At 37.8% G+C, this 27,714-nt stretch overlaps 1 protein-coding gene across 28 annotated transcripts in view; it reads right to left on the bottom strand.

Moving 5' to 3' along the window:
- WNK1 (WNK lysine deficient protein kinase 1) overlaps window positions 1-27,714 on the bottom strand; it is a 156,996-nt gene that overhangs the window by 44,314 nt on the left and 84,968 nt on the right. For all 28 annotated transcript variants that reach the window (XM_050746987.1, XM_050747000.1, XM_050747008.1 and 25 more), the window contains exons 5-8: window positions 9,359-9,447; window positions 6,883-7,102; window positions 5,029-5,359; window positions 4,099-4,286 (exon numbers count right to left, since the gene is read on the bottom strand). In XM_050746987.1, coding sequence (XP_050602944.1) covers window positions 4,099-4,286; window positions 5,029-5,359; window positions 6,883-7,102; window positions 9,359-9,447 — 828 coding nt within the window. The remainder of the gene's footprint in view (window positions 1-4,098; window positions 4,287-5,028; window positions 5,360-6,882; window positions 7,103-9,358; window positions 9,448-27,714) is intronic.

Here is a 27,714-nt window from a genome sequence, read left to right as displayed (position 1 = left end):
TTTTAAAATAATTCAGTTTCATTCTTCCATAGGAAAGATCCTTATCGAGCTGGCAAAGTAGATCAACTGTTCACAATAGCTAAAAGAGGATTTCTATTTTCAATAAGAATGCTCATTTTATTGTTATTTACTCATGGTATGTCTCAAAGCCATAATATTGTACAGTTCTTCATTCTCCTAAGTAAAAATCAGAAAATTCTAGGGTTGCTAGTCAGAAAGTTAACTATACTCTTTATTTGGAAAAGCAGCAGCAAGAACCCACATGCTTAAAATAATTTTAAGAAATATATCTTTTATAAACATTAATGGAGCCAAAGAAAGTCACACAAAGAGCTACAGTCCCACCTTAGGTTGAAACCTAAGGAAAAAATACTCCCATGGGGGAACATTATGTAGCCCTTTGGTTTGCTGACACATCATCTTACATAAATGATTAAATTAAAATAAATGTTCACTCCAAGGTTATCCTTTGCTGACTAACGTTATTAAAAAAAAAAAAAGGACTCATCCAGTTTCATTAGTGTCTCCTTAGAATAAAGTGAGGAGAAAAAATGTTTGGGTAATGTTTGATAAAATTTGCTTTTGATTAAGGCAATAACTTTAAAATTAAGTAATACTTTTAAAACTAGAATACGAAAATGAAAGAATTTTATGTTGATAGGAAATAGGAAGATATAATAAAAGGTAAATTTTATTGGACACATGCTGGTATGTGCCAAGGACATTATAAGTATTCTCTCTCATTACCTCCTTGCTTTTTATTCCCCCTTAGAGCCTCATTACAAAAAAACTTTCCTATAGGAATAACTGGTATCCTAGAAGCATAATATAACTGAGTTTAGTCCTGTTCTTTATTCAATTTTAATAAAAATTCTTGTTGCCTGGATGTATTCATTGGTAATAATTGTTCATTTGTCAGAAGTTTACAGTTACATACAGTACTGACAAAGAGGGAAGGCAGGCTGGAGCGTCGGTGCTTGCGCTGAGAGGCAGAGTGCATAGGCAGGACACTCTCCAATGCTTTAGAAAGCTTTTCGGCAAAAGTTTCCTCAGGGGCAGTCCGAAGGAGGGAAGGAGAAAGAGGTGCAGACAGCACTGGTGGTGGGGTGGAAGGAGCACTGGGAGAGATGCGGGACAGAGAGGGAACAGCAGAAAGATGGGGAACACAAACCGACATGCTACGGCCACGACGAGGCTAAACGGAAAACAAACACACACATGAAAACACAGTACTTTGAAAACAAAATAAAAGTACAATGATAACAGGGCATAGTTGCATAAAGAAATGTTCCATCCTCTCCCAATTCCACAAAGTCAGTTTTTTTTTTGAGGAGAGCTATAACTCAACATAGCACACATCTGACAGATCACAACTATTCTAGGTTGTCAGTCAAGTACAGGTTTTTTTAATGAATGATCATGATAATGATCAATTATCATGCTAAATATTCTGAAATAACACCAAGTGTTATGAGTGTATGAATTAAGAATGACCAGCTGACTGAAGGGTGCAAACAGGGAAAGCAATGAATATTAGCTTGCAACTTTGGCAAACTTAAGATTCAACAAGAATGAATTCTATTAGTTTAAAGTACATTAAAAGATACAGAGAATTTTAAGATTGGATTATTTTGCGAGAGCTCTGGAAACCTCAGAAAAAGACTCTCATTTCTATTTTAGAAGACATGAGATGGAAAGTTGCTGGCTCACAGTATTTCTTATACTTGCCACTCTTTATTTGTAAAGGTAAAAAGTCATGATCTACTACTAGGAAAAAGTTTGGCTTTCTAGAAGAAATTCACAACTGGATATAGGAAATATTTTGTACTTTTACAAAGTAATCAATGGGAGAATATCTTCAATCTGGATCTCTGAAGAATAATTTAGGCTGGGCGTGGTGGCTCACACCTGTAAATCCTGGCAATTTGGGAGGCCGAGGCAGGTGGATCACTTGAGGTCAGGAGTTCGAGACCAGTCTAGCCAACACGGTGAAATTGAGTCTCTAATAAAAAAATACAAAAATTAACTGGGCATGGTGACGGGTGCCTGTAATCTTAGCTATTGGGGAGGCTGAGGCAGGAGAATCGCTTGAGCCCAGGAGGTGGAAGTTGCAGTGAGCCAAGATCATGCCACTGTATTCCCACCTGGGAGACAGAATGAGACTCTGTCAAAAAAAAAAAAAAAAAAAAGAATAACTTAAAAAAATTTTCAGGCACAGGGTTTAATACAGTTATAAGGCAGTATGAGCAATACTATAAAGGTTGTCTTGAATAAGACTGTTACTTTCCTTTTAGATGTTGTGAACTATGAAAACTATGTTTTCATTTCCAAAACTTGGCTGTGTAGAATGCTTTGGGTCAAATCTGTGGCCCACTAATAGCAAGGATTTAAAAATCATCATATGATTATTTAGTTCACTCCTGTTTTAATTTCTCTCCAGCCTTATTTCTTTTATTCTAATTTCTAAAATTTCACTTATAATTTGTCTATATTATTGTAAGCCACATTCCTGAAATGAGACAAGAATAGAATTAGACAAATTTTTAAATTCTCAATATTTAATAAGTCTTCATAATACCTCCATAGAACACTGTCATTAAAAAGCAAGAACGTCTGTTTTTAGAGCATCAATAAACATGGCTGTATTAGTGGCTCAAATACTTAGGATCTTCATGGTCATTCTACTTGCTTTCTAAAACAGAGAACTAATGCTCCCCCATGATGAGTATAGACAAGAGAAAATTTAAAAAAACAAAACAAGAGTTTTAGCAAAATCTAGTTATAATAATCCAGAAAAAAATCAATTAAAAGTAGAAACTGACAAGAAATGCTGACAAGTAATATTTGTCAGAACACAAAAATATATTTTCTGTGCAGCCTTTATAAAGTTCTTCTATCCTACCCTCACTTAATTATTTTAAAGAGAGAAAGTAGATTGTTAAAAAAAAAATTAGTACATTAGTTGTTTTTTATTTGTGTTATTGTGGCCATTCATCTTGAGACCTAGCCAAAGCAGGATTAAATGGACTCTGAAACAAATGAACATCTTTTATTCCAAGCTATAGGATAAAAAAATCAGAACAAGCAGAAGTATTTTCTTAACAAAGATTTTCATTTAAAGAAGGGCAAGAATTCCACAAAGTTTAGATTAAAAGCTTTCTGAGAAGGAGGGGGAAATCTGTCTGCTTAAAGATCTCACTAAACAAGTGCTATACGGTGACAAGTTACTTATTTTCTAGTACCTTTCAGAGGCAGATGACGTATTTTATTTTCCTCTGAGGTCAACAGAAGAAATGGGGTATTATCTGATGATCTACTTTAACATTCTCTATATGAGAAGCAAGAGTGCCTAATGTAAAACATAGGATAATTGTGTGTGTGTGTGTGTGTGTGTGTCTGTGTGTGTCTGTGTGTACAAGCATAAAATGTTTCAGGAAATAATTTCCGTAAGTTGATTCTGAAATCAGTAATAAAACAGTTACCAACTAAAGGGAAAAAGCAAAAGAACATATACTAGGGAAAGAACTTGTGTCCAACACAGACTTTAAAAGGCAGGAACACACACAGCAACTGATGATTAACTCAACACAAGCGCTAAATTAAACAGTCATTCAAATAAAGGATTCCCTCAATCTAGAGTACCCACATGCAGCATTCTATAATGGTTTGAAGGTCTTACCTGTGTTTTGTACGATATGGAATCTTACAGGAAATACTTAGTAATTATTTTAACAAGCTTTTGAAAAACTCTCCTTGCCCCACCCGCAAAACATTTGTACGTCCAGCTTTTATTGCTGTGAATAGTTTCAACTCAAGTGCTAAAGAGAGCATTACCTTTAGTAAAAATGCAGACTAGTCTAAATCTTCTATGTAGTTGCTTCATGTAGGCAGTTCAGCTAATGCCCACACATTAATGTCTATATCCTACTCTACCAGGACTACTCTAATTATACTCTAGAATAAGCCTTTAGAGATACAGCATTTTATATTTTCTACTTCAGACTCATACTGCTACTTGGTTTGTACAAAGAATTTTAATTTAGCAGACTATCCATTGGCCCTCACTGTAGTATTACATTCCCTTAAGCATTTACTTACCACACTTGAGGGTGGATATACCCCATGGGGCTGAGATTGTGCTTGGACAGCAGAAGGTACATGCCCTGGGACTGTGCCTGCAGAATGTGCCTGTTCATGTTGGGAACCATATGAAACTGTCTGCTGGCTGCTCACACGAGATTCTGTGAAGACAGAGGATCCCTGACCACTGTCAACCGTCCCATCAGCTGAAGGAAAAATGAATCACCCAAAAAAAAAAAGGAAAAAGAGAGAGAAAGACAAATCACAAAACGGAGGTTCACATTTTCTCATATTTTAGACCCATTATATTAGGGGTAACTAGTTATTCTTTGCACAGATTTGAACTAAATAAAAAATGAATTACGGCCATATTCCTTAGATTTCTATATTTAAATGAGGAATCCATATGGCTATCACAGAATCTTATCACCTGAAGACTAAGGGAAACAACATGGAACACTATAAGCCTTAAATTTGACACAGCTTTCAAAGTATGGAGGCCAGAAGGTTCTCAGTGTTAAACAGGTAATTAAATTAATAACCAGTGTTCTCATTAGTTTTTAGTCTATACACCACTCAGCTTTGCTAAAAGAGCTCAACCAGACTGATGGGTTCAATTTTAGTAGCCAAGCCGCTTCATTCTTCATTATTAATTCCATTTTATTTAAATAAATTGTGAAAAGTAGAAATCTACAAATTGAAACCTCCAGGATGTTGGAGTTTATAAAATTATTTTGTATCCTAATCACATTTCCTTACCACCCCATCCTTCTATTCTCCTAGTCACAGATATAAGAATCAAGAGAAGCTAGACAACAACCATTTCAAATTTTGTATAATAGTAGGATTCATAATTCAAAACCAAGAAGCCAATGCAAAATAACAAGAAGCTAAAAAAACCAATTAGGAGAATCATTAGCCTATCTGTCCACTTCCCAAGATACGTACATAACACAGATATACTGGGTTGCTGGTACTGTAGCTGTTGATGTTGATCTGCCTCGGGTTCTTCAGGTTCTACTTGTGTAGAAACTGAAGCTGAAGTGGTAGAAGCGGTAGGTACGCCGGTGCTAGCAGAAGGGAGCTGCTTGATTCCTGTCTGGGAAGCATTTGATTGTTCTACCTGCTGTTTGACACTGCTCTCTTCCTGCTTTTTTTTTTCTTGCTCCTCCCGTACCAACTGCCGCTGCTCTCGTTTTCTCTTAATTAATGATACTCTGTCTTTGATAGCTTTAGCCATGGTCTTGTGATCACCTTCACAGACATACCCAGACTCTACCTACAGAATAAAAGGGTATATTAAGCAGTAGTATACTGAAAGAAAACAACACCCGCCCATTCGCCCCCCCACCGCCCAAAAAAAGGCATTGTAAAAAATTCGAGAAGAGGAGGAACAAAGAATTCTCTCAGGACTGGCCTTAACCGAACTGTAAAATTCCTGGTCTGCATTATGCATTTCCCTACCATCTTTGTAGATACTTGAGGAGTGGGTACCACCATTTTTGCAGAAACTCGAAGGGTAGGTATACCTTCACTCCTTATAACAAACAACAAAACAATGGGGCAACTAAAACCTCAGTTCCTAAACCAAGTAAGGTACTCTGTTCTATTCACTGTATTTCCCCCTCATTTGTAACAATTAACATTAAACTGTGTTGATTTTACTTTCTTTTACAAGGCAACCACTTAATCTGATAAAACAACTGTGGTACGAATATGAAGATTTAACACTCCTCCTCCCCTCCAAAAAAGCCAAAAAGCTCAGATAATACAAACAACTAACAGTTAAACACAAGTAACTCATACCTGATCTCTTCCCAGAGGCAACTACCACTTTTGAATGGTTCTTATAAATCTGAGTAGAGATATTCTGAGTTATCTTTCCATAATAATTAGCTATTTTGGGCACTATGGCAAGCATAAATTTGGGGAAGGGTTTCCTTATGGAAGAGTGATCTTTTAGACATACTTCAAATAATAATACATCAAAGGCTTCCTACTAATATTTGATCAGGAAAACTCTCTTCAAAGTAAAAACAATTCATGGTCCTATGTCTGTTTATAGGGTTCATCCAGATAACTGATCAAAGGCAAATGCACCAATATGTAGAAAAGTAACTTGTCATTCTAAATGAATGATGCTTATATAAACTGGGAGTCACTCAATCTTACAGACTTTTCAAAATGACTTTGGAATGCATTCTACTAGTTCTACCTATCTATCTCATCCATCTATCCCTATGTATATATATCTCTCTCTACATATTTTCTCAAAAATAACTTTTGGCCAGGCGAAGTGGCTCACACCTGTACTCCCAGCACTTTGGGAGGCTGAGATGGGAGGATCACGCCTGCCTATACTAAAAATACAAAAACTAGTCAGGCGTAGTGGCACGTCCCTATGGTCCCAGCTTCCCGGGAAGCTGAGGCAGAAGGACTGCTTGAGTTCAGGAGTTTAAGGCTGCAGTAAGCTCTGATTATCAGGCCACTGCACTCCAGCCTGGTGACAGAGCAAGACCCTGTCTCTCTCTCCCTCAAAAAAAAAAATTTACTTTTAAAAAAGACTATAAAATCTAACACCCATTATAAAAGCAATACAAAGAAGGGAGTTAAAAAAACAAAAAACAAAAAACACACACTGGAAAATCCCACTAATCAAAGATAACTTTTAGGGCCATCACAATTTTCTGTCAATGGGATATGTCACACACAGCACTTCATCAACTGCTTTTTTGCTTAATAATAGTATCGATGTATATAAGTCTAGATCAATTTTTAAATGGCTAGTTAATGTCAATTTACCATTTCTTGAGCAACATCTTCTGGGACATCTCTCTCTAAATCAAAAGAAAACTCAATAGCTTCATTGTCTTTGTATTTTCCCTTTAATTTCTTAATATCTTCAATACGTAGCCATAATTTTATGGCTATTTTTTCTCCATCGTCTTCTTCTGCTAATTCTACCCGTACTCCTGTTTCCTCTTGGAAGAAGGCATGATTCAAAAGGTCTTTGATGGAATATCTTCCAAACAGAGGGGAAAGAAAAGGAACAAAAATAAAACACCATTAGTTTGAAAAAATAATTTTCAAATGTGGCCAATTATTGTTATTCACAGAAGAAAAAAAATGGGAAAAAATACATGGGAAAGTTTATAACTCATTTTTACATTGCTGCATTTGAATGGTAACTACAGAGGTTTACTCTCAAGTTATAAAACATCGTAACAATCTCATTCATGAATAAGAACTGATAGTGGTAATTTTTAAATCCAATGATCTCTTTAGTAATAGTATACTAGTAATGGTGAGCTAACACAATTGGCTCTATTAAAGCTTCAAAATACCACATGATCATTTATATAGCATTTTATAAGTAACATAAATCTTCAAATTTATGATCTTGTTGACCAACACCCAATTCAATATCATCTCCTGATTATTGGGAAATGGAGGCGCAGAAAGGTTGAGAATCTTGCTCACAGTTATAAAAGGTGTAAATGCTGAAATAAAAACTAGAAAATAAATATTTTTGTTTCTAGTTTGGTACCTTCTAACACAGTAAGCTTTATTTACACCAATAAGTTCTCTTAATCCTTGTTCAATAATTTGTGTACTGGGCAAGCAGAAGTCTGATTGCGAAACAGTCTTAAGATAAAATGATTTCAATATGCCAATAATCTAATAAGCTGCTCCATCAAGAGTTGAAACAGGCTGGGTGCAGTGACTCACACCTGCAATCCCAGTACTTTGGGAGGCCAAGGTGGGTGGTTCACCTCAGGTCAGGAGTCCGCGACCTGCCTGACCAATATGGTGAAACCCTGTCTCTACTAAAAATACAAAAATTAGCCGGGCGTGGTGATGTGCGCCTATAGTTCCAGCTACTCAGGAGGCTGAGACGGGAGAATTACTTGAACCCGGGAGGCAGAGGTTGCAGTGAGCTGAGACTGTGCCACTGTACTCCAGCCTAGGTGACAGAACAAGACTATGTCAAAAAAAAAAAAAAAGAGTTGAAACAAACATTCCTTTGTTTATAGTAAAAAAAAAAAAAGTTCTTGAAGAGATTTAATGACCCAGCATATATACAAATGAAAACTCAAACTAAATTTTTACTTAATAAAGCCTTAAAAACCATGAAGTTAAGCTCTCCTAAATAATGATGTTATAAAAAGAACGAGACTGGAGAGGTGAAATGATGGCATTCTTTTTTTTTTTTTTTTTTTTTTTTTGAGACGGAGTCTCGCTCTGTAGCTCAGGCTGGAGTGCAGTGGCCGGATCTCAGCTCACTGCAAGCCCCGCCTCCCGGGTTCACGCCATTCTCCTGCCTCAGCCTCCCGAGTAGCTGGGAGTACAGGCGCCCGCCACCTCGCCCGGCTAATTTTTTTTTTTTGTATTTTAGTAGAGACGGGGTTTCACCGTCTTAGCCAGGATGGTCTCGATCTCCTGAACTCGTGATCCGCCCGTCTCGGCCTCCCAAAGTGCTGGGATTACAGGCTTGAGCCACCGCGCCCGGCCATGATGGCATTCTTTAATTTGGTTGATATATCTGGTTGCTCTCATTCTTCAGGTGGTTGATTATGCTCAATTTGCAATTTATATTTGTACTAGCTGGTCTCCTTTTTCTTTTTTGGAGGATGGAAGGGGTGGCAAAGATAGACTGTTTTCCAAAAGCAGACACTGGACCTTCACCATGCCTAACGGGTGATGAATCAGCTATATGGGAGATCAGATACTTGCTACTCCTCTAAGAAAACTCCTCTGTTAGTACAAATGACAAAGCCACATCTCTTTCTAACCCCTGGGTGAAGTCTTCTCTTTTTACTTAGGAATTTTTGTGTTTTGCTCTTCTTCAATTCCGACATAAGGACAGCAAATCAGACCTATAATAGTTCAGTTGACTTTAAAGAGCCAAGGTTTTATTTCACCATTTAGAATTCAATGGTAAAGGACTAAGGAAAGATTTCCTGTGTTAGATACTAAACTCTTTTTTGAGTTTCACAAATCATGCTGATGTTTTAAGTAAGTAGTTCTCATGGAATGTAGCTATGTTTACGGTGGTTCTGGTTTACTGAAACTCTACCAAACCATATTTTTACAGTGTTCCAGTATATCACATCTGTATAACCATAATGAACAAAACCCTATCTTTAAAAATGTTACAGGCACAAATAGAGAAACCAATCACAAATATTAAATACACCGAAGAATGAGTGTTGTACTCAAAGCACATTACTTTTTAGGTTTTGTTCAAGTATCACTCAGGTCAAAAGAGGCAACTTACCTTTCATCTTTGTTTTGTCGTATGCATCCTTCAATAATTTCCTTCACTTCAGGAATTGCTACTTTGTCAAAACTGGCTGGCTTCACCCCCTGAAAAGCATAAACAGAAATACATTAATAAAAAGCAGGGTCTTTGACCTTTGTTTTTTAAATTTCCAATTAAGGTTCTTCTAGGTTCCTTTCTTACTATCCTGGCTTTTTTTCTGATTTGCCTGCAGGAGTTGGTCCACACTACCCTGCAGTGTCACAGTTGGGTAGTGGCAATTTAGCTCTTCACAAGAAAACATGGAACAGTGACAGTGGGGTCACTTACTTCCATATGTGGCAATGAAAAAATTTAGGCAGATGTTAATAATATCTTCTGCTGTGTTTCAAGTAAAGGGTTATTGACTAAAAAAGAAAGCTAAATGTTCTAATCGGTTAGAAGATCTTTTGTTCAACCTTGTTCCCTAAACACATCAATCAATACAGGATTTAACTATTTGGAACACCAAACCCATGTGTGGGCATGAATTCATATGCTTAGTTTGGCAGACATTGTATTATCATAGTAATCTTTAACAAACTCAAAGGAGTTGAGGATTTATATTGTTTTGGTATGATAACTGAAGGGCAAATTGTCCTGCACAAATAAAACACACTGAAAAGTAAAATATTGGACCCATGCGAAAGACAAGCTCTGCAATTAATCTCAGAAGAAAACTCATTACCACTATTACATGTGATACTACATAGTAGTCATCACAGTAATAGTTTAAAATCTTTATAAAGAATAAATAAATTCTTTCTTTTTTTAAAAAATTTTTCATTGTGGTTTTGATTTGCATTTCTCTGATGGCCAGTGATGATGAGCATTTTTTCATGTGTCTGTTGGCTGTATGAATGTCTTCTTTTGAGAAATGTCTGTTCATATCCATCTCACACCAGTTAGAATGGCAATCATTAAAAAGTCAGGAAACAACAGGTGCTGGAGAGGATGTGGAGAAATAGGAACACTTTTACACTGTTGGTGGGATTGTAAACTAGTTCAACCATTACGGAAAACAGTATGGCGATTCCTCAAGGATCTAGAACTAGATGTACCATATGACCCAGACATCCCATTACTGGGTATATACCCAAAGGATTATAAATTATGCTGCTATAAAGACACATGCACACGTATGTTTATTGCGGCACTATTCACAATAGCAAAGACTTGGAATCAACCCAAATGTCCATCAGTGACAGATTGGATTAAGAAAATGTGGCACATATACACCATGGAATACTATGCAGCCATAAAAAAGGATGAGTTTGTGTCCTTTGTAGGGACATGGATGCAGCTGGAAACCATCATTCTTAGCAAACTATCACAAGAACAGAAAACCAAACACCGCATGTTCTCACTCATGGGTGGGAACTGAACAATGAGATCACTTGGACTCAGGAAGGGGAACATCACACACCGGGGCCTATCATGGGGAGGGGGCAGGGGGGAGGGGGGAGGGATTGCATTGGGAGTTATACCTGATGTAAATGACGAGTGGATGGGTGCAGCACACCAACAAGGCACAAGTATACATATGTAACAAACCTGCACGTTATGCACATGTACCCTACAACTTAATGTATAATAATAATAAATAAATTAAAAAAAAAAAAAATTTTTCCCCGAGATGGAGTCTTGCTCTGTTGCCAGTATGGAGTGCAGTGGTGTGATCTTGGCTCACTACAACCTCTGCCTCCTGGGTTCACACGATCCTCCTGCCTCAGCCTCTTGAGTAGCTGGGAGTACAGGTATACACCACCACGCCCAGCTAATTTTTTTATTTTTAGTAGAGACGGGATGGGGGTTTCTCCATGTTGGCCAGGCTGGTCTCAAACACCTGACCTCAGGTGATCTGCCCTCTTCGGCCTCCCAAAGTGCTGGGATGACAGGCGTGAGCCACCATACCCAGATAATAAATTCTTTAAAAATAAATTTTCAGGTTGGGCGCTGTGGCTCACGCCTGTCATCCCAGCACTTTGGGGAGGCCAAGGTGGGTGGATCACGAGGTCAAGAGATTGAGACCATCCTGGCCAACACGGTGAAACCTCGTCTCTACTAAAAATACAAAAATTAGACAGGCATGGTAGTGCGTGCCTGTAGTCCCAGCTACTCAGGAGGCTGAGGCAGGAGAATCTCTTGAACCCAGGAGGCAGAGGTTGCAGTGAGCCGAGGTCGAGCCACTGTACTCCAGCCTGGTGACATAGCAAGACTCCATCTTTAAAACCAAAACCAAAACCAAAACAGCAATGTGTGGAAAATATACGTAAGATGTAAGAACCAAATGCTACTGTCTAAGAGGTGGGGTGAAAGAGAAAAATATCTCATCTATTCCGACCTCATCTAAGTCACCACACAGATCGAGAGCTGAAGCACTGATACGCTGTTCAAGGGGCACTGTAAGTCAACAGACACATAAAACAAAGGGAATGGAGTTGGGGTGGGGTGGTCAGAAAAGTTAAGTTATTAAATATACATAATTCTAATTATCTATAGTTTCAATGACAGATATGGTAAAACAAAATTAGTAACTAATAAATCACAGAAACGCATGTAATCTCTCATAGATCTAAATGAAATAAATGAAATATATCAAATGATTAGCTCTAAAGTCTTTTAAGTACAAGAGTTATATCCAAAACTGGATAATACTCAATTACTCATTGTATTATTCCAAAGACCCAATTTGGAGAATTCTACTCCCAGGGCTAACTTTTCACAGCAAGGAGCTGTGCAGTAGGGCTGACCCTAAAGTTAAATTCATGTATTTAAAAGCTTCATTTATGAGAATGACTACAAAGACTCACTATCTGTATTTTCCTCATCTTATTTTTCAAACTCCATCTAAGTTTCTCCCAGCTTGTTTTTATCTTCATATAATTCTAGTGAAAACAAAATAATGCTGCTGAAGCAAAGGCTGCTTTAATTGAGCAAGCTGGTATTTCAAACTTAAGACTTACGAAAATAGGAAATGCAAGAAAAAAAATGAATACCATGCACTAAAAATTCTCTGGTAGCAGAAACTGAGTACAGTTAGCCCTTCTTATTCATGGTTTCCACGTCTGTGGATTCAACCAACTGTACATTGAAAATTTAAAGGAGAAAACTGCATCTGTACTGAACACGTACAGGCTTTTCCTGTCATTATTATCTAAACAACTCAGTATAACAACTGCTTATATAGCACTCACAGTGTATTAGATATTGTAAATAATTTTTACATGTAAATATTATGGGTCATTTTACATTTCTGGAACTTGAGCATTTTCAAATTTTGGTATCCACAGGAGTGTGGAGTCCTGGAACCAATTCCCCAGACAAGGAGGAACAACTGTATTTTGGTTTACATTTGGTTTTAGTTTTCTACAATAAACACGTAAAAACTGCATAAACTTTTTTTTTGTAAAGATAAGTTTTTGGCCAGGCGCGGTGGCTCACGCCTATAATCCCAGCACTTTGGGAGGCCAAGGCAGGCGGATCACCTGAGACCAGCCTGGCCAACACGGTGAAACCCCATCTCTACAAAAATTAGCTGGGCATGATGGCGGGTGTCTGTAATCCCAGCTGCTTGAGAGGCTGAGGCAGGAGAATCATTTGAACCCAGGAGGCAGAGGTTGCAGTGAGCCCAGACAGAGCCATTGCACTCCAGCCTGGGTGACCGAGCAAGCCTCTGTCTCCAAAAAAAAAAAAAGAAAAGAAGTTCTTGCTCTGTTGCCAAGGCTGGAGTGCAGTGGTGGGATTGTGGCTCACTGCAGCCTCAAACTCCTCCTGCCTCAGCCTCCCAAGTAGCTGGGACTACAGGTGTGCACCACCATGCCCAGCTAATTTTTTGTCTTTTTGGAGAAACAAAGTCTTGCTGTGTTGCCCAGGCTAATCTTGAACTGGGCTCAAACGATCCTTCCACCTTGGCCTCTCAAACTGCTGGGATTACTGGTGTGAGCTAACACAACTGGCTCTTCTGATTACTTTGATAGCATTTTAAAAGTCTAGGGCCAGGTGTGGTGGCTCAAACCTGTAAGTCCCAGCACTTTGGGAGGCCGAGGCAGGAGGATCGTTTGAGCCCAGCATGGGCACAAAGCAAGACCCTGTCTCTCCAATGAGACAAAAACTAGTGGGGTGTGGTGGCACATGTGCCTGTAGTAGTTGGGTGTGGCGGCACATGTGCCTGCAGTCCACTTACTCAGGAGGCTGGGCCAGAGCATGATTTGAGCCCGGGAGGTAAAGGCTGCAGTGAGCCATGATCATGCCACTGCCCTCTAGCCTGGGTGACCCAGTGAGACCCTGTCTCAAAAAAAAGATTCCTTCTTCCATAAGCACATACATTTCAGGGGAATGTATGTAGCCTACTGGCAATAAAACTATGTATTAATTTAACAAAGCAAATGTATACTGATTCTTCTGTTTTAATCTAGCATAGGCACATTGAAAGGACAGAAACATTTAACAATAAAAGACTTGAATTCAGTGTGAACTGGACAAACAGAAGTAGTTCTGAGCTTCAGATTTTCTGTCTAGCCAATAATGATAATACCTGTCCAACTTGTCTATCTGAATTTACAACAACTGAATTCAAATGTCGTATCTGGGTTCAAAGCTCTCTGAAGTATTAAGTTCGCTGACCCACGGCTACCTGAGTAAAAAAGCAATCACCAAAGATAATAAAGGAAGGAAAATCTTCTCTTGAACCTGCTTTCATCCTTGATTATCCTTAATAATAATCCTCTTGCTAATCCTATCCCTGCCAACATGTATGAATTCACTACTTTACAAATAGGAATACTTATTGAGCAAAACAGGTATTAAGATACAGCAAAACCAGTAACTGTGCATAATACAATTTAACATTTAGTAGGTTCTGCTGCTTTTTCAACCTTTAGTCAAGAGTTTTGTATAGAAAATTCCATACCAATGCTATACCACATATTCAACTACTACTACTGCCTTAAAAAATGTACTGTAGGTGCCAAGGGAGCCAATAAAACTGAGACACACCTTACCAGTCCAGTAGCTGGTATTAAAATATTAAGACTGCTTAATGCTACCCACTTAAATACTGAAAAATATAACAAGGAATTTTACCAGTCAGCAACCATCAATAAGCCAGGATTATTAAACTACCTAGCAGAGGTATTCTGAATCATTTAAGAAGCAAGCATATACAGGTATTGTATATTAAAAGTAAAAGTGTACATGCAATGATTATGAAACCTGATAGTAAAAGTGACCCACAGAAAAGTCATCTGGGACATGTAATAAAAAGCTGTTTAAAATAAATACAAAATTACAGTTTTTAAAATATACTTACAGGCTTCTTGTTCTTAAGACATGAGAACTCAATGTAATTTTTATAACTGATAATTTTTGAAAGGTGAACTAGATTATTCTAAAACACGATTTTAAGCGCCAGACAGAACAAAATAATGGTAACAAGATGTTTTCATGATAAAAGAAGAAAAAAGAACTAAGCTAGATAAGTTGGGCTACTATCTTACACAGAACAAAACCAGAGTTTGTTAAGGACATACAGCCCTCTCAGTCCACTCCTCCAGAGCCAACAACTCACTGGCTCTACAAATTATTTTTCTCTTACTTTTCTAATTCACAAGAGTTATCTTTAGGCAGTAGTGTCATACGCTTTTTTGACTTGGGATAGTAGCTTATTTTTCTTCATTAAATGTAAGTGTTTCTTGAACATCTACTGTATACTCATTACAAAACACAAAGGCCACTTCTGCACAATTTTAAATGGGGTACAAAAAATGAACAACTGTAACTCTATGACAGCACAGTAAGAGTCTGATATAAGAGAAATGTTTATCAAATTTTATGTTGCGTTATTTGAACTAAAAAACCCACAAAAACATGTACACATTTTATGGACTGACTTCTCATTTGAATTCTATAGACCATGTTTTGCCAACTAATCTGCTAGAGAAACAAAAGTGGGTCATAATACGGGGTTCTCTGACTCAGTCTTTCAGATCCTAAAAACTGCCAGCACTTGCTTCTTAAAAGCTTATGCTTTGACTGTGGTAGGGTAACATTAACAGGAACTCTTAATAAAAGTAAACTTCTCCCTAACCATTCAGAATTAACAAAAGCCTACCTCTTCCTCACACAGAATACAGTATAAATTCACTAAATTATAGAACTCTAAATATTTTTAAAGCATTCTCAAGTTAACAATTTCAATATTTTAATGGAAACTTTCTACCAATATCAGCAAAAAGGCTACAATATAGACTGATATATATACTGGAAATTCTTACCTACCTCATTTATACAATCCTTCTGAGGGTAGCAGCAGCAATGAGAATGTATGATGACAAATACTGAGCAAAAGTCTTTCTTTGTAAAAATATCCATCAGAAAAGGCAAAACAGATTTCTTATTGGAGGAAAATGAGGGAAAAAATGGCTATGATATACATTAGCCCACAGCATAAGGAAGGCAGACATCAAAGTCAGACTGAAACACAGTTTCTTGTTTAACACTAGCCATGCTTCCCCAACTCTCAGACATGAATTTGCTCTACTCAGCCAACAACAGATCTATTCTAGATTGACAAAACTACATGCCCAACAGCAGGAAAACTATTCTGTTAATACTCCTCCTGCTTCTCTGCCAACAGTAATAGATTCCTGGACAAGCAAACTGAGATTTTTACTTGCTCAATGCTCCACCTACTTTGTCCACAGGTTCTGTCTCCTTGACCTATCAAAACCTTTCTTAGATGCTTAACTGTCTGTACACTAGAAACCCATTTACCGAAAACACTCCCTTTCCCCAATCACTTTAAAAGAAAAAGGGGATTTTCAATGAACAAAGTAGAAACTCAGAAGATGTAGCCAAACAAACACTGGACAGGGAATCACAATACTGGGGCTGAGTTGTCAGTTCAATCCATCGTATACTATGTTTGCATGACCTGGACTATATCCCTTACATTTGTTTTTAAAGTGGAGACAATAGTTCCTCTGTTCGCCTGATTTAAAAGGCAGTGATATTAAGGCAGACTGCTTTACTACTCTTTCACAGTACATTTAAAAAAAATCAACAGTATTTATGTACACAAGTGGTATGAATTTTTTGCTTCTTCTCCCTCCTATAAGTCTCAAAATTAAGGCACTCCACTTGCTAGGAAGATCTCATAGACCCAAATAAAAACTACTTTAATTTTAGTGATTAAGGGAAAGTTTTTCTTCAGGGCATTAACAAAGATTGTAGAAACAGAATTGCTCATTGCTTTGTTATAATGGGTAACGGATTAAAGTCCTCTCTCCCTTGTAATTTTGTAGGCTTGAATCCTGATGAAGACAGTGGATGCTAAGGCTTCAATTACCAACAGGAGCATAAGACAATGGCTTGGAAGCTGTTTGGAAGTAATATATCTAAAGGTTAGAAATGCTACCAATTCTAACAGGCTATCTCAAAGCAACTACCACTAATCTCTGGCTCAATACAATTTATTACTACTGAGGAGTCTAGGATGTCAGGTATTGCTCAGAAATGCAGCAATGTGCGCTGCAAAAGTGCAGCCTACCTCTAACTTAAGTGCATGAACAAGCCTGCGTAGGACCGTGCTTGGCTAAATGAAAGAGCTAGAAAACAAGTGCCATGTGTCCTGCTTCAAAGGTCCATCAGATATAAAGATGTGGGTAGTTTTAAAACTCTATTAGGCAACAAATAAACCAAGCTGAGGGGACTTTTGGGGGCTTGAGGAGACAAAGGTATGATGTAGGCACAAATATCTAGATTCTTTTTTTTTTTTTTTTTTGAGACGGAGTCTGGCTCTGTCGAACAGGCTGGAGTGCAGTGGCGCGATCTCAGCTCACTGCAAGCTCCGCCTCCCGGGTTCACGCCATTCTCCTGCCTCAGCCTCCGGAGCAGCTGGGACTACAGGCGCCGCCACCTCGCCCAGCTAGTTTTTGTATTTTTTAGTAGAGACGGGGTTTCACCATGTTAGCCAGGATGGTCTCGATCTCCTGACCTCGTGATCCGCCCGTCTCAGCCTCCCAAAGTGCTGGGATTACAGGCTTGAGCCACCGCACCCGGCCAAATATCTAAATATCTAGATTCTATAAAGAGCAACCTTTTCTATAAATCAAAATAAGAGTTTTCAATATATACAACAAAAATACCATTCACAAATAGATAACAGTTTACATATCTAAAGTAATTCCTCTTTCTCTCAAACTCAGTGCCTTTCTCTGGATTTCCCCCATTTTTTTCAATCGTGTCATTATTTCCATAGTCCAGAGAAGAAACCTTAGTCATCGTTGGATGCTTCTTCCCCGACGATATTTAAGTACTACTATTATTCTCTATGGGCTCTTAAAACAAAGATAAAGTTAAAAACAACTGGGAAATGGTTTTGTGACTAGTACTCTTACTCTTCTCCAATAGCCAAAGATCTCTGACCAAGCAGAAAAAAAAAAAAAAAGGTTTTTACTGGCTTCTTTGCTGCCTCTCAAGTCATTGTTTTTGTATTACAAAAGTAACCATCAAAGTTCTAATTTCTAATACCTCATCTCTTTAAGCTTAGACCAATTTAAGATGGGCCTCGTATTTCCATTCTCTTCATCTCCAATTTGTGTTTTACATTGTGGCTAGCTCCAACCATCTGATATCCATTTAAGCATCTGACATGTAACCATTTCCAATCATCTGATATCATTTAATATAATCACACTGCTCAAAAATGGTTAATAGCTCTCCACAGCTACTAAATGGTCACAGGATCACAGATCTAGAAGGAACCAGATTAACAGTCCTTCCTTGTTCCGATGACAGAAATGTGGTCCAGAGATTAATTCTACGTCAAAGTTAGAATTAACCCATTAGCCAGCTAGGCGCGGCTCACTCCTGTAATACCAACACTTTGGGGGGCCGAAGCTGGCGAATCACGAGGAGGTCAAGACCGTCCCAGCCAACGTGGTGAAACCCCGTCTCTACTAAAAATATAAAAATTAGCTGGGCATGTTGGCACATGCCTGTATTCCCACCTACTCAAGAGGCTGAGTCAGGAGTATCATTTGAACCTGGGAGGCGGAGGCTGCAGTGAGCCAAGATCACACCACTGCACTCCAGCCTGGGAAGAGAGCAAGACTCCATCTCAAACAACAACAACAAAAAAGAATTAATCCATTAATTCAACTGGTTGACTATGGAGTGTCCCATCTAGTCTAACAGCTATCAGGCAATCTGCTAGATACATTGCACCACCTTCAGCACCTATAAGATAAATGTAATCTATATTCCAGTGAAGTATGGGCCTAATCAATGGTAAAACAAAAACTAGAATCCAGATTTTCCAGTGTCTAATTTAATGTTATTTCTAGTCCATGTTATTGTGCTTTTAAAGGTGGTATGAAAATCATAATCAAACTTCCCCCCACATCTTTACCCAATATCCCCAAAGTAAGTTCAAACTGGTTACTTGTTCACTGAATACTTTAGTGAACACTTCTACCAACAAGAATACTTTTCCTATTCTGCCCCCTTTTTTCAGTCAACTGAGTCTTATGCTTCTTTCAAGGTATACCTCAAATCATATATACATATAATCCATTAGAGAAAGTAGCAATTACAAAGTATTAATATGAATCTTTTAGCATTTAGGTTATCTACACTATATCAGAAAACTCAGTACTGCTGTATTTAAATATGGAAAACAATCTTTCTACATCCTTTCAGTTTTCATTCTGTAGTCTACTGCCTTGTGAATTACAGATCAAATTCTGGGTAGGTAAGTAAGGTCAGCTTTTTTGAGGAATTCTGAAATAATGATTTAATTAATAATTATTATTTAGTACCTAAACACGGGGAATTGCTACCACCTTTAATCTTAATCAAATCACAGCAGAATAATGAAAAGGTTCTGAAAATCATGCAAAATGTTCCTAAGATACAGCCCCTCAATACTTGAACTTTTCTTTTACATTTATAACCTAAATTTGCTGGATGGACATAGAAACAAAACTTATTAAGGAACCAGTTCAGCTAATTCCAATAGATTTTCACTGATAGCACAACAAATTCTAGCTGCTAAAGAAATAAATACAAAGTTTCCTTCAACTTTTCAAACACCATCTAATCAGGAATCAGCCTCACTTGTTTGAGTAAAAAAGTAGGGTGAATTGCAATCTGTTATATAAAAACTAAAAGGAATTTTACCCTAATGGCTTTAATTCTGTTTTTCCCAGACAAAATGTTCAAACCTTGCAATCCAAAAGCTAATGGAATCAGTGACAAAGTCAAATTACACAAACAAAGTAATTAAAAATCCCCATTATTTCTAACTTGGTTGTTACAGGGCTGGATTCAGCCAGATTCTTACAGATATGAACCATTAGTTTACAGGAATTTGAACATACCTTATGATCCCATTGGAAAACAAGCCTCTTCGAACTCCCTACCAAATCAAGCTAGCTCTATCAAAGAAATTAACTTACTCATGATTCCCCAAGGCTCGTTACTCTCTGAATGCATGAAAGCTTGTGCACTGCTCCAGTTCAAATGCACTATCCTTCATATAAAAAGTTGATGTCATTGCTTGCTGCAGTTATTATTATTTTAAAAGCACACCAAAGTTGTGCTAAATATATTCCTACTTTTACTTGGATCTTCTCATTATCAGTGGCATAGATTTTCATGATAACTGGGTCAAGATTACAAGTATAGCATACAATTAAGAAGTTTTTCTCTGTTAAACAGGGAGAATGAATCTTTGCTCAGAGCTCAAAACTGCAGTACCAGACTTTTGCTACTCACATCTCCTAAACTTTTTACCCTCAGTTTTCCTTGCGGTCCAGAAAACAGATTAAAAACAAAACAAAAAAGAGGTAAAGGAAAATAATGTTAATGTTTGTATTAGTATCATGTTAAGAGAACCTTGATTTCTGACTACTATTATTTCTCCTGCATGTCCTTAGGCAAAATGCTTAAACTCTGAGTCTGTTTTCTTACCTGTGAAATGAAGACATTATCTACTTACCATGATATAAAAGATTAAAACAGTATATGTAAAGTACTTTGCAAGGTGAGGTGATTGACAAGATTACAAATAAATGTTAGCTCATTCTCTTGTTTAAAGCTTGATTTTATGTGACACTTATGAAACACATTTAAATTAATGCAATTTGCTGAATGTCACTGGTTAAAATAACACAAAAACAGACACCTTATTTCACTACTAAATATGTATTAATAATAATAATGATGTTGATGATAATGGTGATACCTATTAGGCACTGATTGATAACCACATGCCAGGCACTTTGCCTTTCTCATTTAATCTTCACAAATACTTTAGGCTCAGAAAAGTAAATAATTTGCTCAAGGTCTCACAGCTGGGCAATGACATTACCAGGATTTGAAAGGAAGCAGATCCAACTCCAGAGCCTGTTTCTTCCACCTAAAAAGGCAATCCTGAGCTGTTCAATACAAACTCTTCTTTGTATCCTTTCTCTAAGTTAGTACTAAATCTACAGAAAGGGGAGAGTGGTTTACTGGTTACTAAATAGCCAGGGTATACACAATAGACCTGGGATGAAAACCAGAAATCTAGAGTGGCTGGGGTCTGTGGCTGTGTTTGTATCAGGAAGCCCTAGGACCTCTTCCAATGGATAACCATGCACATTTCTTTAATAAGTATGCAACAGTTAAGCAGACTGACACTAACATAATTTTAAAATTAGTTAAATTTACTAATTCAAATTTTAAATCCCAAGCTGACTTAAGAGAAGGTACAATATTTCAAGGCCTATTTCAACACAGAATCATCATGATTGCTTATATAATTATATAAATTATATTATCTAAGAACTTATTTAAACCCTCCACATTTATCTCAGCACCCAAAACATAAGAAAACTTTTAGAAAAGTAACAAAGATCAAAGCCCTTTTTATTCTTTGCTAGAAGCCAGAAGATGGGAATGGAGATTGGTAAAATCTAGACAGTATTTCCTAGGCAAGAAGTACAGTAATGGACGGTGCAGAATTAAGGACTATAGAGCATACACAACTAAATTTTCACAGCTTAGAGGAAAAATAAAGCACAAATGTATGCCACCTGCAGCATCCTTAGAAACTAAGGATTCTAGCACAGTTCCAATTGTTTTTACTCCACATTTTCTACAGCTTGATTTACTGGTTTTCCTTTTTAAAAAGCAACAACCAGGCCTGGCGTGGTCATTCACGCCTGTAATTCCAGAACTTTGGGAAGCCAGGGCTGGCGGATCACTTGAGGTCAGGAATTCAAGACCAGCCTGGTCAACATGGTGAAACCCCCGTCTCTACCAGAAAATACATGTTAGGCGGCTGTGGTGGCACATGCCTGTTGTCCCTCCCAGTTACTTGGGAGGCTGAAGCAGGAGACTCACTTGAACCCAGGAGGCATAGGTTGCAGGGAGCCAAGATCGCGCCACTGCACTCCAGCCTGGGTGACAGAGTGAGACCCCGTCTCAAAAAAAAATAAAGAAAATAAAGAAAAATTTTAAAAAGCAACAACCAAACAGGCAGAAAAAATGTAAAATTGCATAGAAATGCTATAATAATACAATTTTTAAGTCAAATTGGTTACTTATAATGTGACTTAAAAGTTTACATGAATGACTGAACAATAGTTTATTTAAATAACATTTTGCTATTATATTATATAGCCTACTTTTTATTTAATTAACCAAATAAAGGTACATGGAACTAAAAAAGACCTTAAGGGATTAATGACCCAGCTCATACTTCTCAAACTTTAATGTACATATGAATCACCCTTGTACTATGTAAAATGCAGATTTTAATTTAACAGGCTTGGAAAGGGGCCAAAATTTTACATTTAATACAAACACCCTGAGATGCTGATTCTGTTGTTCTAAGGACTGTACTTTGCATGGTTTGCTAAAACTGTGGTTCTCAAAGGTGTGGTATAAAGACCCTTCAGGGTCCTCAATATCCTATCTTGTGGCCTATAAAGTATTTCCTTTCACAACTACATATCTGCATGAGGCCAGATTTTCTTCATATACTTCAACCCAAACAACATATTGTAACAGACTGAATAGAAAAGCAGATATGAGAATTTAGCAATCTTCTTTTAGACTAGACATTAGATTTGCAAAAATGTGGAAATGCCCCTCTTCTCAATAAGTTTTTAAAATTTGTTTTGGAAAATAGTTATTTGTCATAAAAATGCTTTTGATGCCAACATATACAGGGCTTATGTTATCATTTTTAAGTGCTTTTTAAAATTCTATTTTAATTTATAATGCAGTAAAGTAGATAGAACACAAGTAAACAAAAGCTCTTTGGGGTCCTCAATAACTTTTAATACCATGCTGAACTAATCACTCAAGCCTGGGCCGGGCGTGGTGGCTCATGCCTGTAATCCCAGCACTTTGGGAGGCCGAGGCGGGTGGATCACTTGAGCTCAGGAGTTCCAGAACAGGCTGGCTAACACGGTAAAACCCTCGTTTTAACTAAAAATACAAAAATTAGCCGGGCATGGTGGCGGGCACCTGTAATCCCAGCTACTCGGGAGGCTGAGGCAGGAGAATTGCTTGAATCCAGGAGGCACAGGTTGCAGTGAGCTGAGATCATGCCACTGCACTCCCACCTGGGCGACAGAGATGGACCCCGTCTCCAAAAAAAAAAAAAAAAAAAAAAAAATCACTTGAGTCTCTGTTAGCTGTCTTGATCCCGTCTCAAAAATTCTCAGGTGACAGAACCTCAAACCTTTACCACCAAGGCCCCTCAATATTATACAATGTCGCCAAGTTCATTATATTCAATTACAGTTTCTCTTCTTTCTTATGTAACCTCCTGAAGATCAGAAAACAGTTGTTGAGCATCTCCCTCTTCTAATAACGAATATAAGCCCCTTCCCTCAAGAAATTCAAAGGAACAAGTTTTAGTTTTACAAATTGACAATGATGGGTCTTGACAAAAAAGGACTCCTAACATTAGAAAAACTGTCTTGAAACATTTGAGGGACTACCAAGTGAAATTACGATTTGGTCTGCCCTATGAAGTCTCAGGGAAGAAAGAACAAGGTGAGAGTAATTATAGGGTAAAAATTATGGGGAAATACCTACCAAAAACAAAAAAAACAAAAAAAACAAAACAGACCTAGCCCCATAATGGAAAGAGTTAAGCTAGTTGTTCAGAAATTACAACCGAGATTTGAGAACCTACAGAAGAGCCTTTCTAGTCCTAGGATAGCCTTTCTACCTATTATTGTTTTCTGCTTTATTTGCACAAAATAGTTTTTCCTATTCTATTAGGTTCGTGCAAAAGTAAGTGTGTTTTCTGCTATTAAGATAAAATATATTGCTTTTATAGGTACATCAGTTTCTACTTGCTGCTATTCAACTTCATTTTAGTAGGATAATTTTGAAGGTCACCTTAAATTTCACTTCTCTTTCATAGAGTAAATACAACTCTCCCAAATTTATATAATGTCTAATTTTGACTATATTTGATATTCCTTTGAATCATTTATTCTTCAAAATATTAATGAGTGCCTACAGTGTGCTGTGCACAATGAATATAAACAACGATGTAATAAGCCAAGCTCTAGGACAATACCTTTTAAGACACTATAATTTTCTCCTTCATGTATGCTATAGTCTGAATGTCTGTGTCTCCCGGAAATTTTTATGTTGAAATCTAATGTCCAATGAGATAGTATTAAGAGGTGAAGGTCTCTGGGAGGAGAGATCAAGTCATGAGAGCAGATCAGGTCATGATGGCAGAACCGTGAAAGGGATTACTGCCCTTGTAAGAGTCCTGAGGGGGCTTGTTTGACTCTTCCACCATGTGAAAATGACATGAGAAAGTCTCGTGTATGAGGAACAGAACCTCACTAGATACCAAATCTGATGGCACTTGATCTTGGGCTTTCCAGCCTTCAGAACTGTGAGAAATAAATGGTTGTTGCTTTATATGCCACCTAGTTTATGGCATTATTGATATAGCAGCCCAAATGGACTAAAACACTGTTCTCAATCTCTCTCCAGATTAAGAGGCAGCTATAGAGTTAAGCAGTTTAACAATAAGAACGAGAGGAAGAAACTAAAGAACTAAAGGGAAATAAAACCTGCTGAATAGAACAAAATGTAGTATATATATGCAATGGAATAGTACTTAACCATTAAAAAGTACTGATACATGCTACCAAATGGATGTGCCTCGCAAACATTTTGCTAAGTGAAAGAAGTCAGACACAAAATGCCACTTATTGTATAATTCCATTTACATGAAATAATTAGAATAGGAAAATCAAATCCAGAAACAGAAAGCAGATTAGTGGTTGCTAGGGGATGGGTTGGAGAGGGGAATGGGAAATGACTACTAACGGGTATGGGGCTTCATTTTGGGGATGATGGGAAGGTTCTGGAATTAGGAGTGATAACTGCATTAACATTGTGAATATACTAAAAACCAGTGAACTGTATACTTAAAAATGGTTAATTTTATGATATATGAATTTTGTCTCAGTTTAATAAAAAACAAAAGCTGTTGAACAACTGAAAACAGGTTAAACACTATACTGAGAATACAGAAACAGTGACACCAGTCTTTCTAGGTTCTGTTAAACTTACTACCAAAGACATCTTTCATTTAAGAAGATTTTCTTCTCAACTGAGCTTTTGAGTTTGCATTTGGCAAATAAAAATGTTAAAGTTTTAGTTCTACCCTTAACAGAGAGAAAAGACTGCCTATACATTTTCTGACCTGTTAAGTAGCTACTTGCTTGCACCAAGATTCTCATGTCTATTACAAGTACCGAGGCTAACGCATTCTTATAGAAGAACATCACCACTACTTTCGCAGATCAGTAATTTCTTACAGAGCTCTACCAGGGAACATGTTTTACAAAGTTCTGGTGACATGTTTAGCACAGGAGTGAGAAACTTTTCCTGTTAAGAGCCTAATAGTAAATATTGTAGGCTTTATGTATCATACAGTCTGCTGCAATTACTCAACTCAGCCATTATAGTGTGAAAACAGCCATAAATAATATGGAAGCAAATGAGTGTGGTTGTATGCCAGAAAAATTTATTTATGGACACTGAAATTTGAATTTCATGTAGTTTTCGTATCATATAAAATAGTCTTCTTTTGACATTTTCCCCAAACATTAAAAAATATAAAAACAAGCCAGGCATGGTACTCACAACTGTAATCCCAGCATTTTGGGAGGCTAAAGTAGGAGGATCACTTGAGGCCAGGAGTTTGAGACCAGTCTGGGCAAAATAGTGAGACCCCACCTCTACAAAAAAAAAAAAAAAAAAAAAAAAGCTGGACATGGTGGCACACGTCTGTAGTCCTAGAGATTCAGAAGGCTGAGGCAAGAGGATCACTTGAGCCCAGAAGTTCAAGGCTACAGAGAGCTATGATTGTACCACTGCACTCAAGCCTGCGTGACAGAGCGAGACTTTCTCTCAAAAAATTAAAAACAAAACCAAAACCCATATGTATGTCATGGGCTGTAAAAAATGGGCACCAGGCTGGATTTGGCCAGGAAGCATAGTTTGCTATTCCATTTAGAATATGACAGAATGGGCCAGGCGTTGTGGCTCATGCCTGTAATCCCAGCACTTTGGGGGCCGAGGTGGGCAGATCACTTGAGGTCAGGAGTTCGAGACCAGCATGGCCAACATGGTGAAACTCCATCTCTACTTTAAAAAAAAAAAAAGCCAGACATGGTGGCAGGCACCTGTAATCCCAGTTACTCAGGAGGCTTGAGGCAGGAAAATCACTTGAACCTGGGAGGCAGAGGTTGCAGTGAGACGAGACTGAGCCATGCACTCCTGCCTAAAGGACAGAGTAAGACTCTGTCTCAAAATTAAATAAATAAATAAATAAATAAATAAATAAAAGGAATGATTTAGTAAATAAAATATGTAAACCATTTCATATATAAATTATAAATTTTGCCGGGCGCGGTGGCTCACACCTGTAATCCCAGCACTTTGGGAGGCCGAGGCGGGTGGATCACAAGGTCAGGAGATCGAGACCACGGTGAAACCCCGTCTCTACTAAAAATACAAAAAATTAGCCGGGCGCGGTTGTGGGCGCCTGTAGTCCCAGCTACTCGGGAGGCTGAGGCAGGAGAATGGCGTGAACCCGGGAGGCGGAGCTTGCGGTGAGCCGAGATCGCGCCACTGCACTCCAGCCTGGGCGACAGAGCGAGACTCCGTCTCAAAAAAAAAATAAAAAAAAAAAAATTATAAATTTTATACTCTCCAAATCTAAAGTTATATATTTAACCTCACAATCAGGTTTGATATTCTGTTTGATCTTATACATACATGAGCATTTATTTTCATAAATGTTAAGTGGGAAAAAAAAATGAGGTTAGCTCAAATCTAATTCACAAACAAAATCTCTCTAATGCACCCACTTTGGCCTTCTCTCTTACAATTCCTTATTTCAGACTGTTAGTCATTTTCCTTAGATTACTTCAATACCCTTTTAACTGGGTTTTCAACATTTAGTCTTTCCTCAGAAATCCATTCTCCATTCTGCAGTCAGAAACAATCTTTCTAAAATTTAAGTCTGTATGTGTTGACATACATGATACCTACCCACTTTTAAAACAGTCCCCTCAGTGATCTACATTAAAGTCTAAGTTTTCCTTTTGTCCCTTATCCCTTGCTTCTTCCTTTTCCTACTTCCAAACTTGGTAGATAGAGAAAATTGTGGATCTTCAAATACAACACTATCTTAGTCTTTCCCTAATTCTTTAACACCATATACCTAACCTGTCTAAACTTGATTAGGTACCACTCTTACATGCTTTCATTAAGTACCTATCCCTAAAATAAGTGTTTTCTTTATTTTTTATTTATTTATTTTTTTTGAGACGGAGTCTCGCTCTGTCGCCCAGGCTGGAGTGCAGTGGCCGGATCTCAGCTCACTGCAAGCTCCGCCTCCCGGGTTCACGCCATTCTCCTGCCTCAGCCTCCTGAGTAGCTGGGACTACAGGCGCCCGCCACCTCGCCCGGCTAGTTTTTTGTATTTTTTTTTTTTTAGTAGAGACGGGGTTTCACCGTGTTAGCCAGGATGGTCTCGATCTCCTGACCTCGTGATCCACCCGTCTCGGCCTCCCAAAGTGCTGGGATTACAGGCTTGAGCCACCGCGCCCGGCCAAATAAGTGTTTTCTGTTGTATTGTAACTGTTTGCTTTATTTGTTTGTTCTCCTTCCCTTGGTAAGTTCTTTAGAGACAGGGACTGTGTTTGACATAACAATAATATTCAATATCTAGGATCTAGGAAACAGTCTGCAACATAGAAGAGACTTGAATATTTGTTGAATGAACCCAC

Source organism: Macaca thibetana, chromosome 11 (assembly GCF_024542745.1).
Source record: "Macaca thibetana thibetana isolate TM-01 chromosome 11, ASM2454274v1, whole genome shotgun sequence".
NCBI classification, from domain to species: Eukaryota; Metazoa; Chordata; class Mammalia; order Primates; family Cercopithecidae; genus Macaca; species Macaca thibetana.
This window is presented reverse-complemented; position numbering and strand designations above follow the sequence as displayed.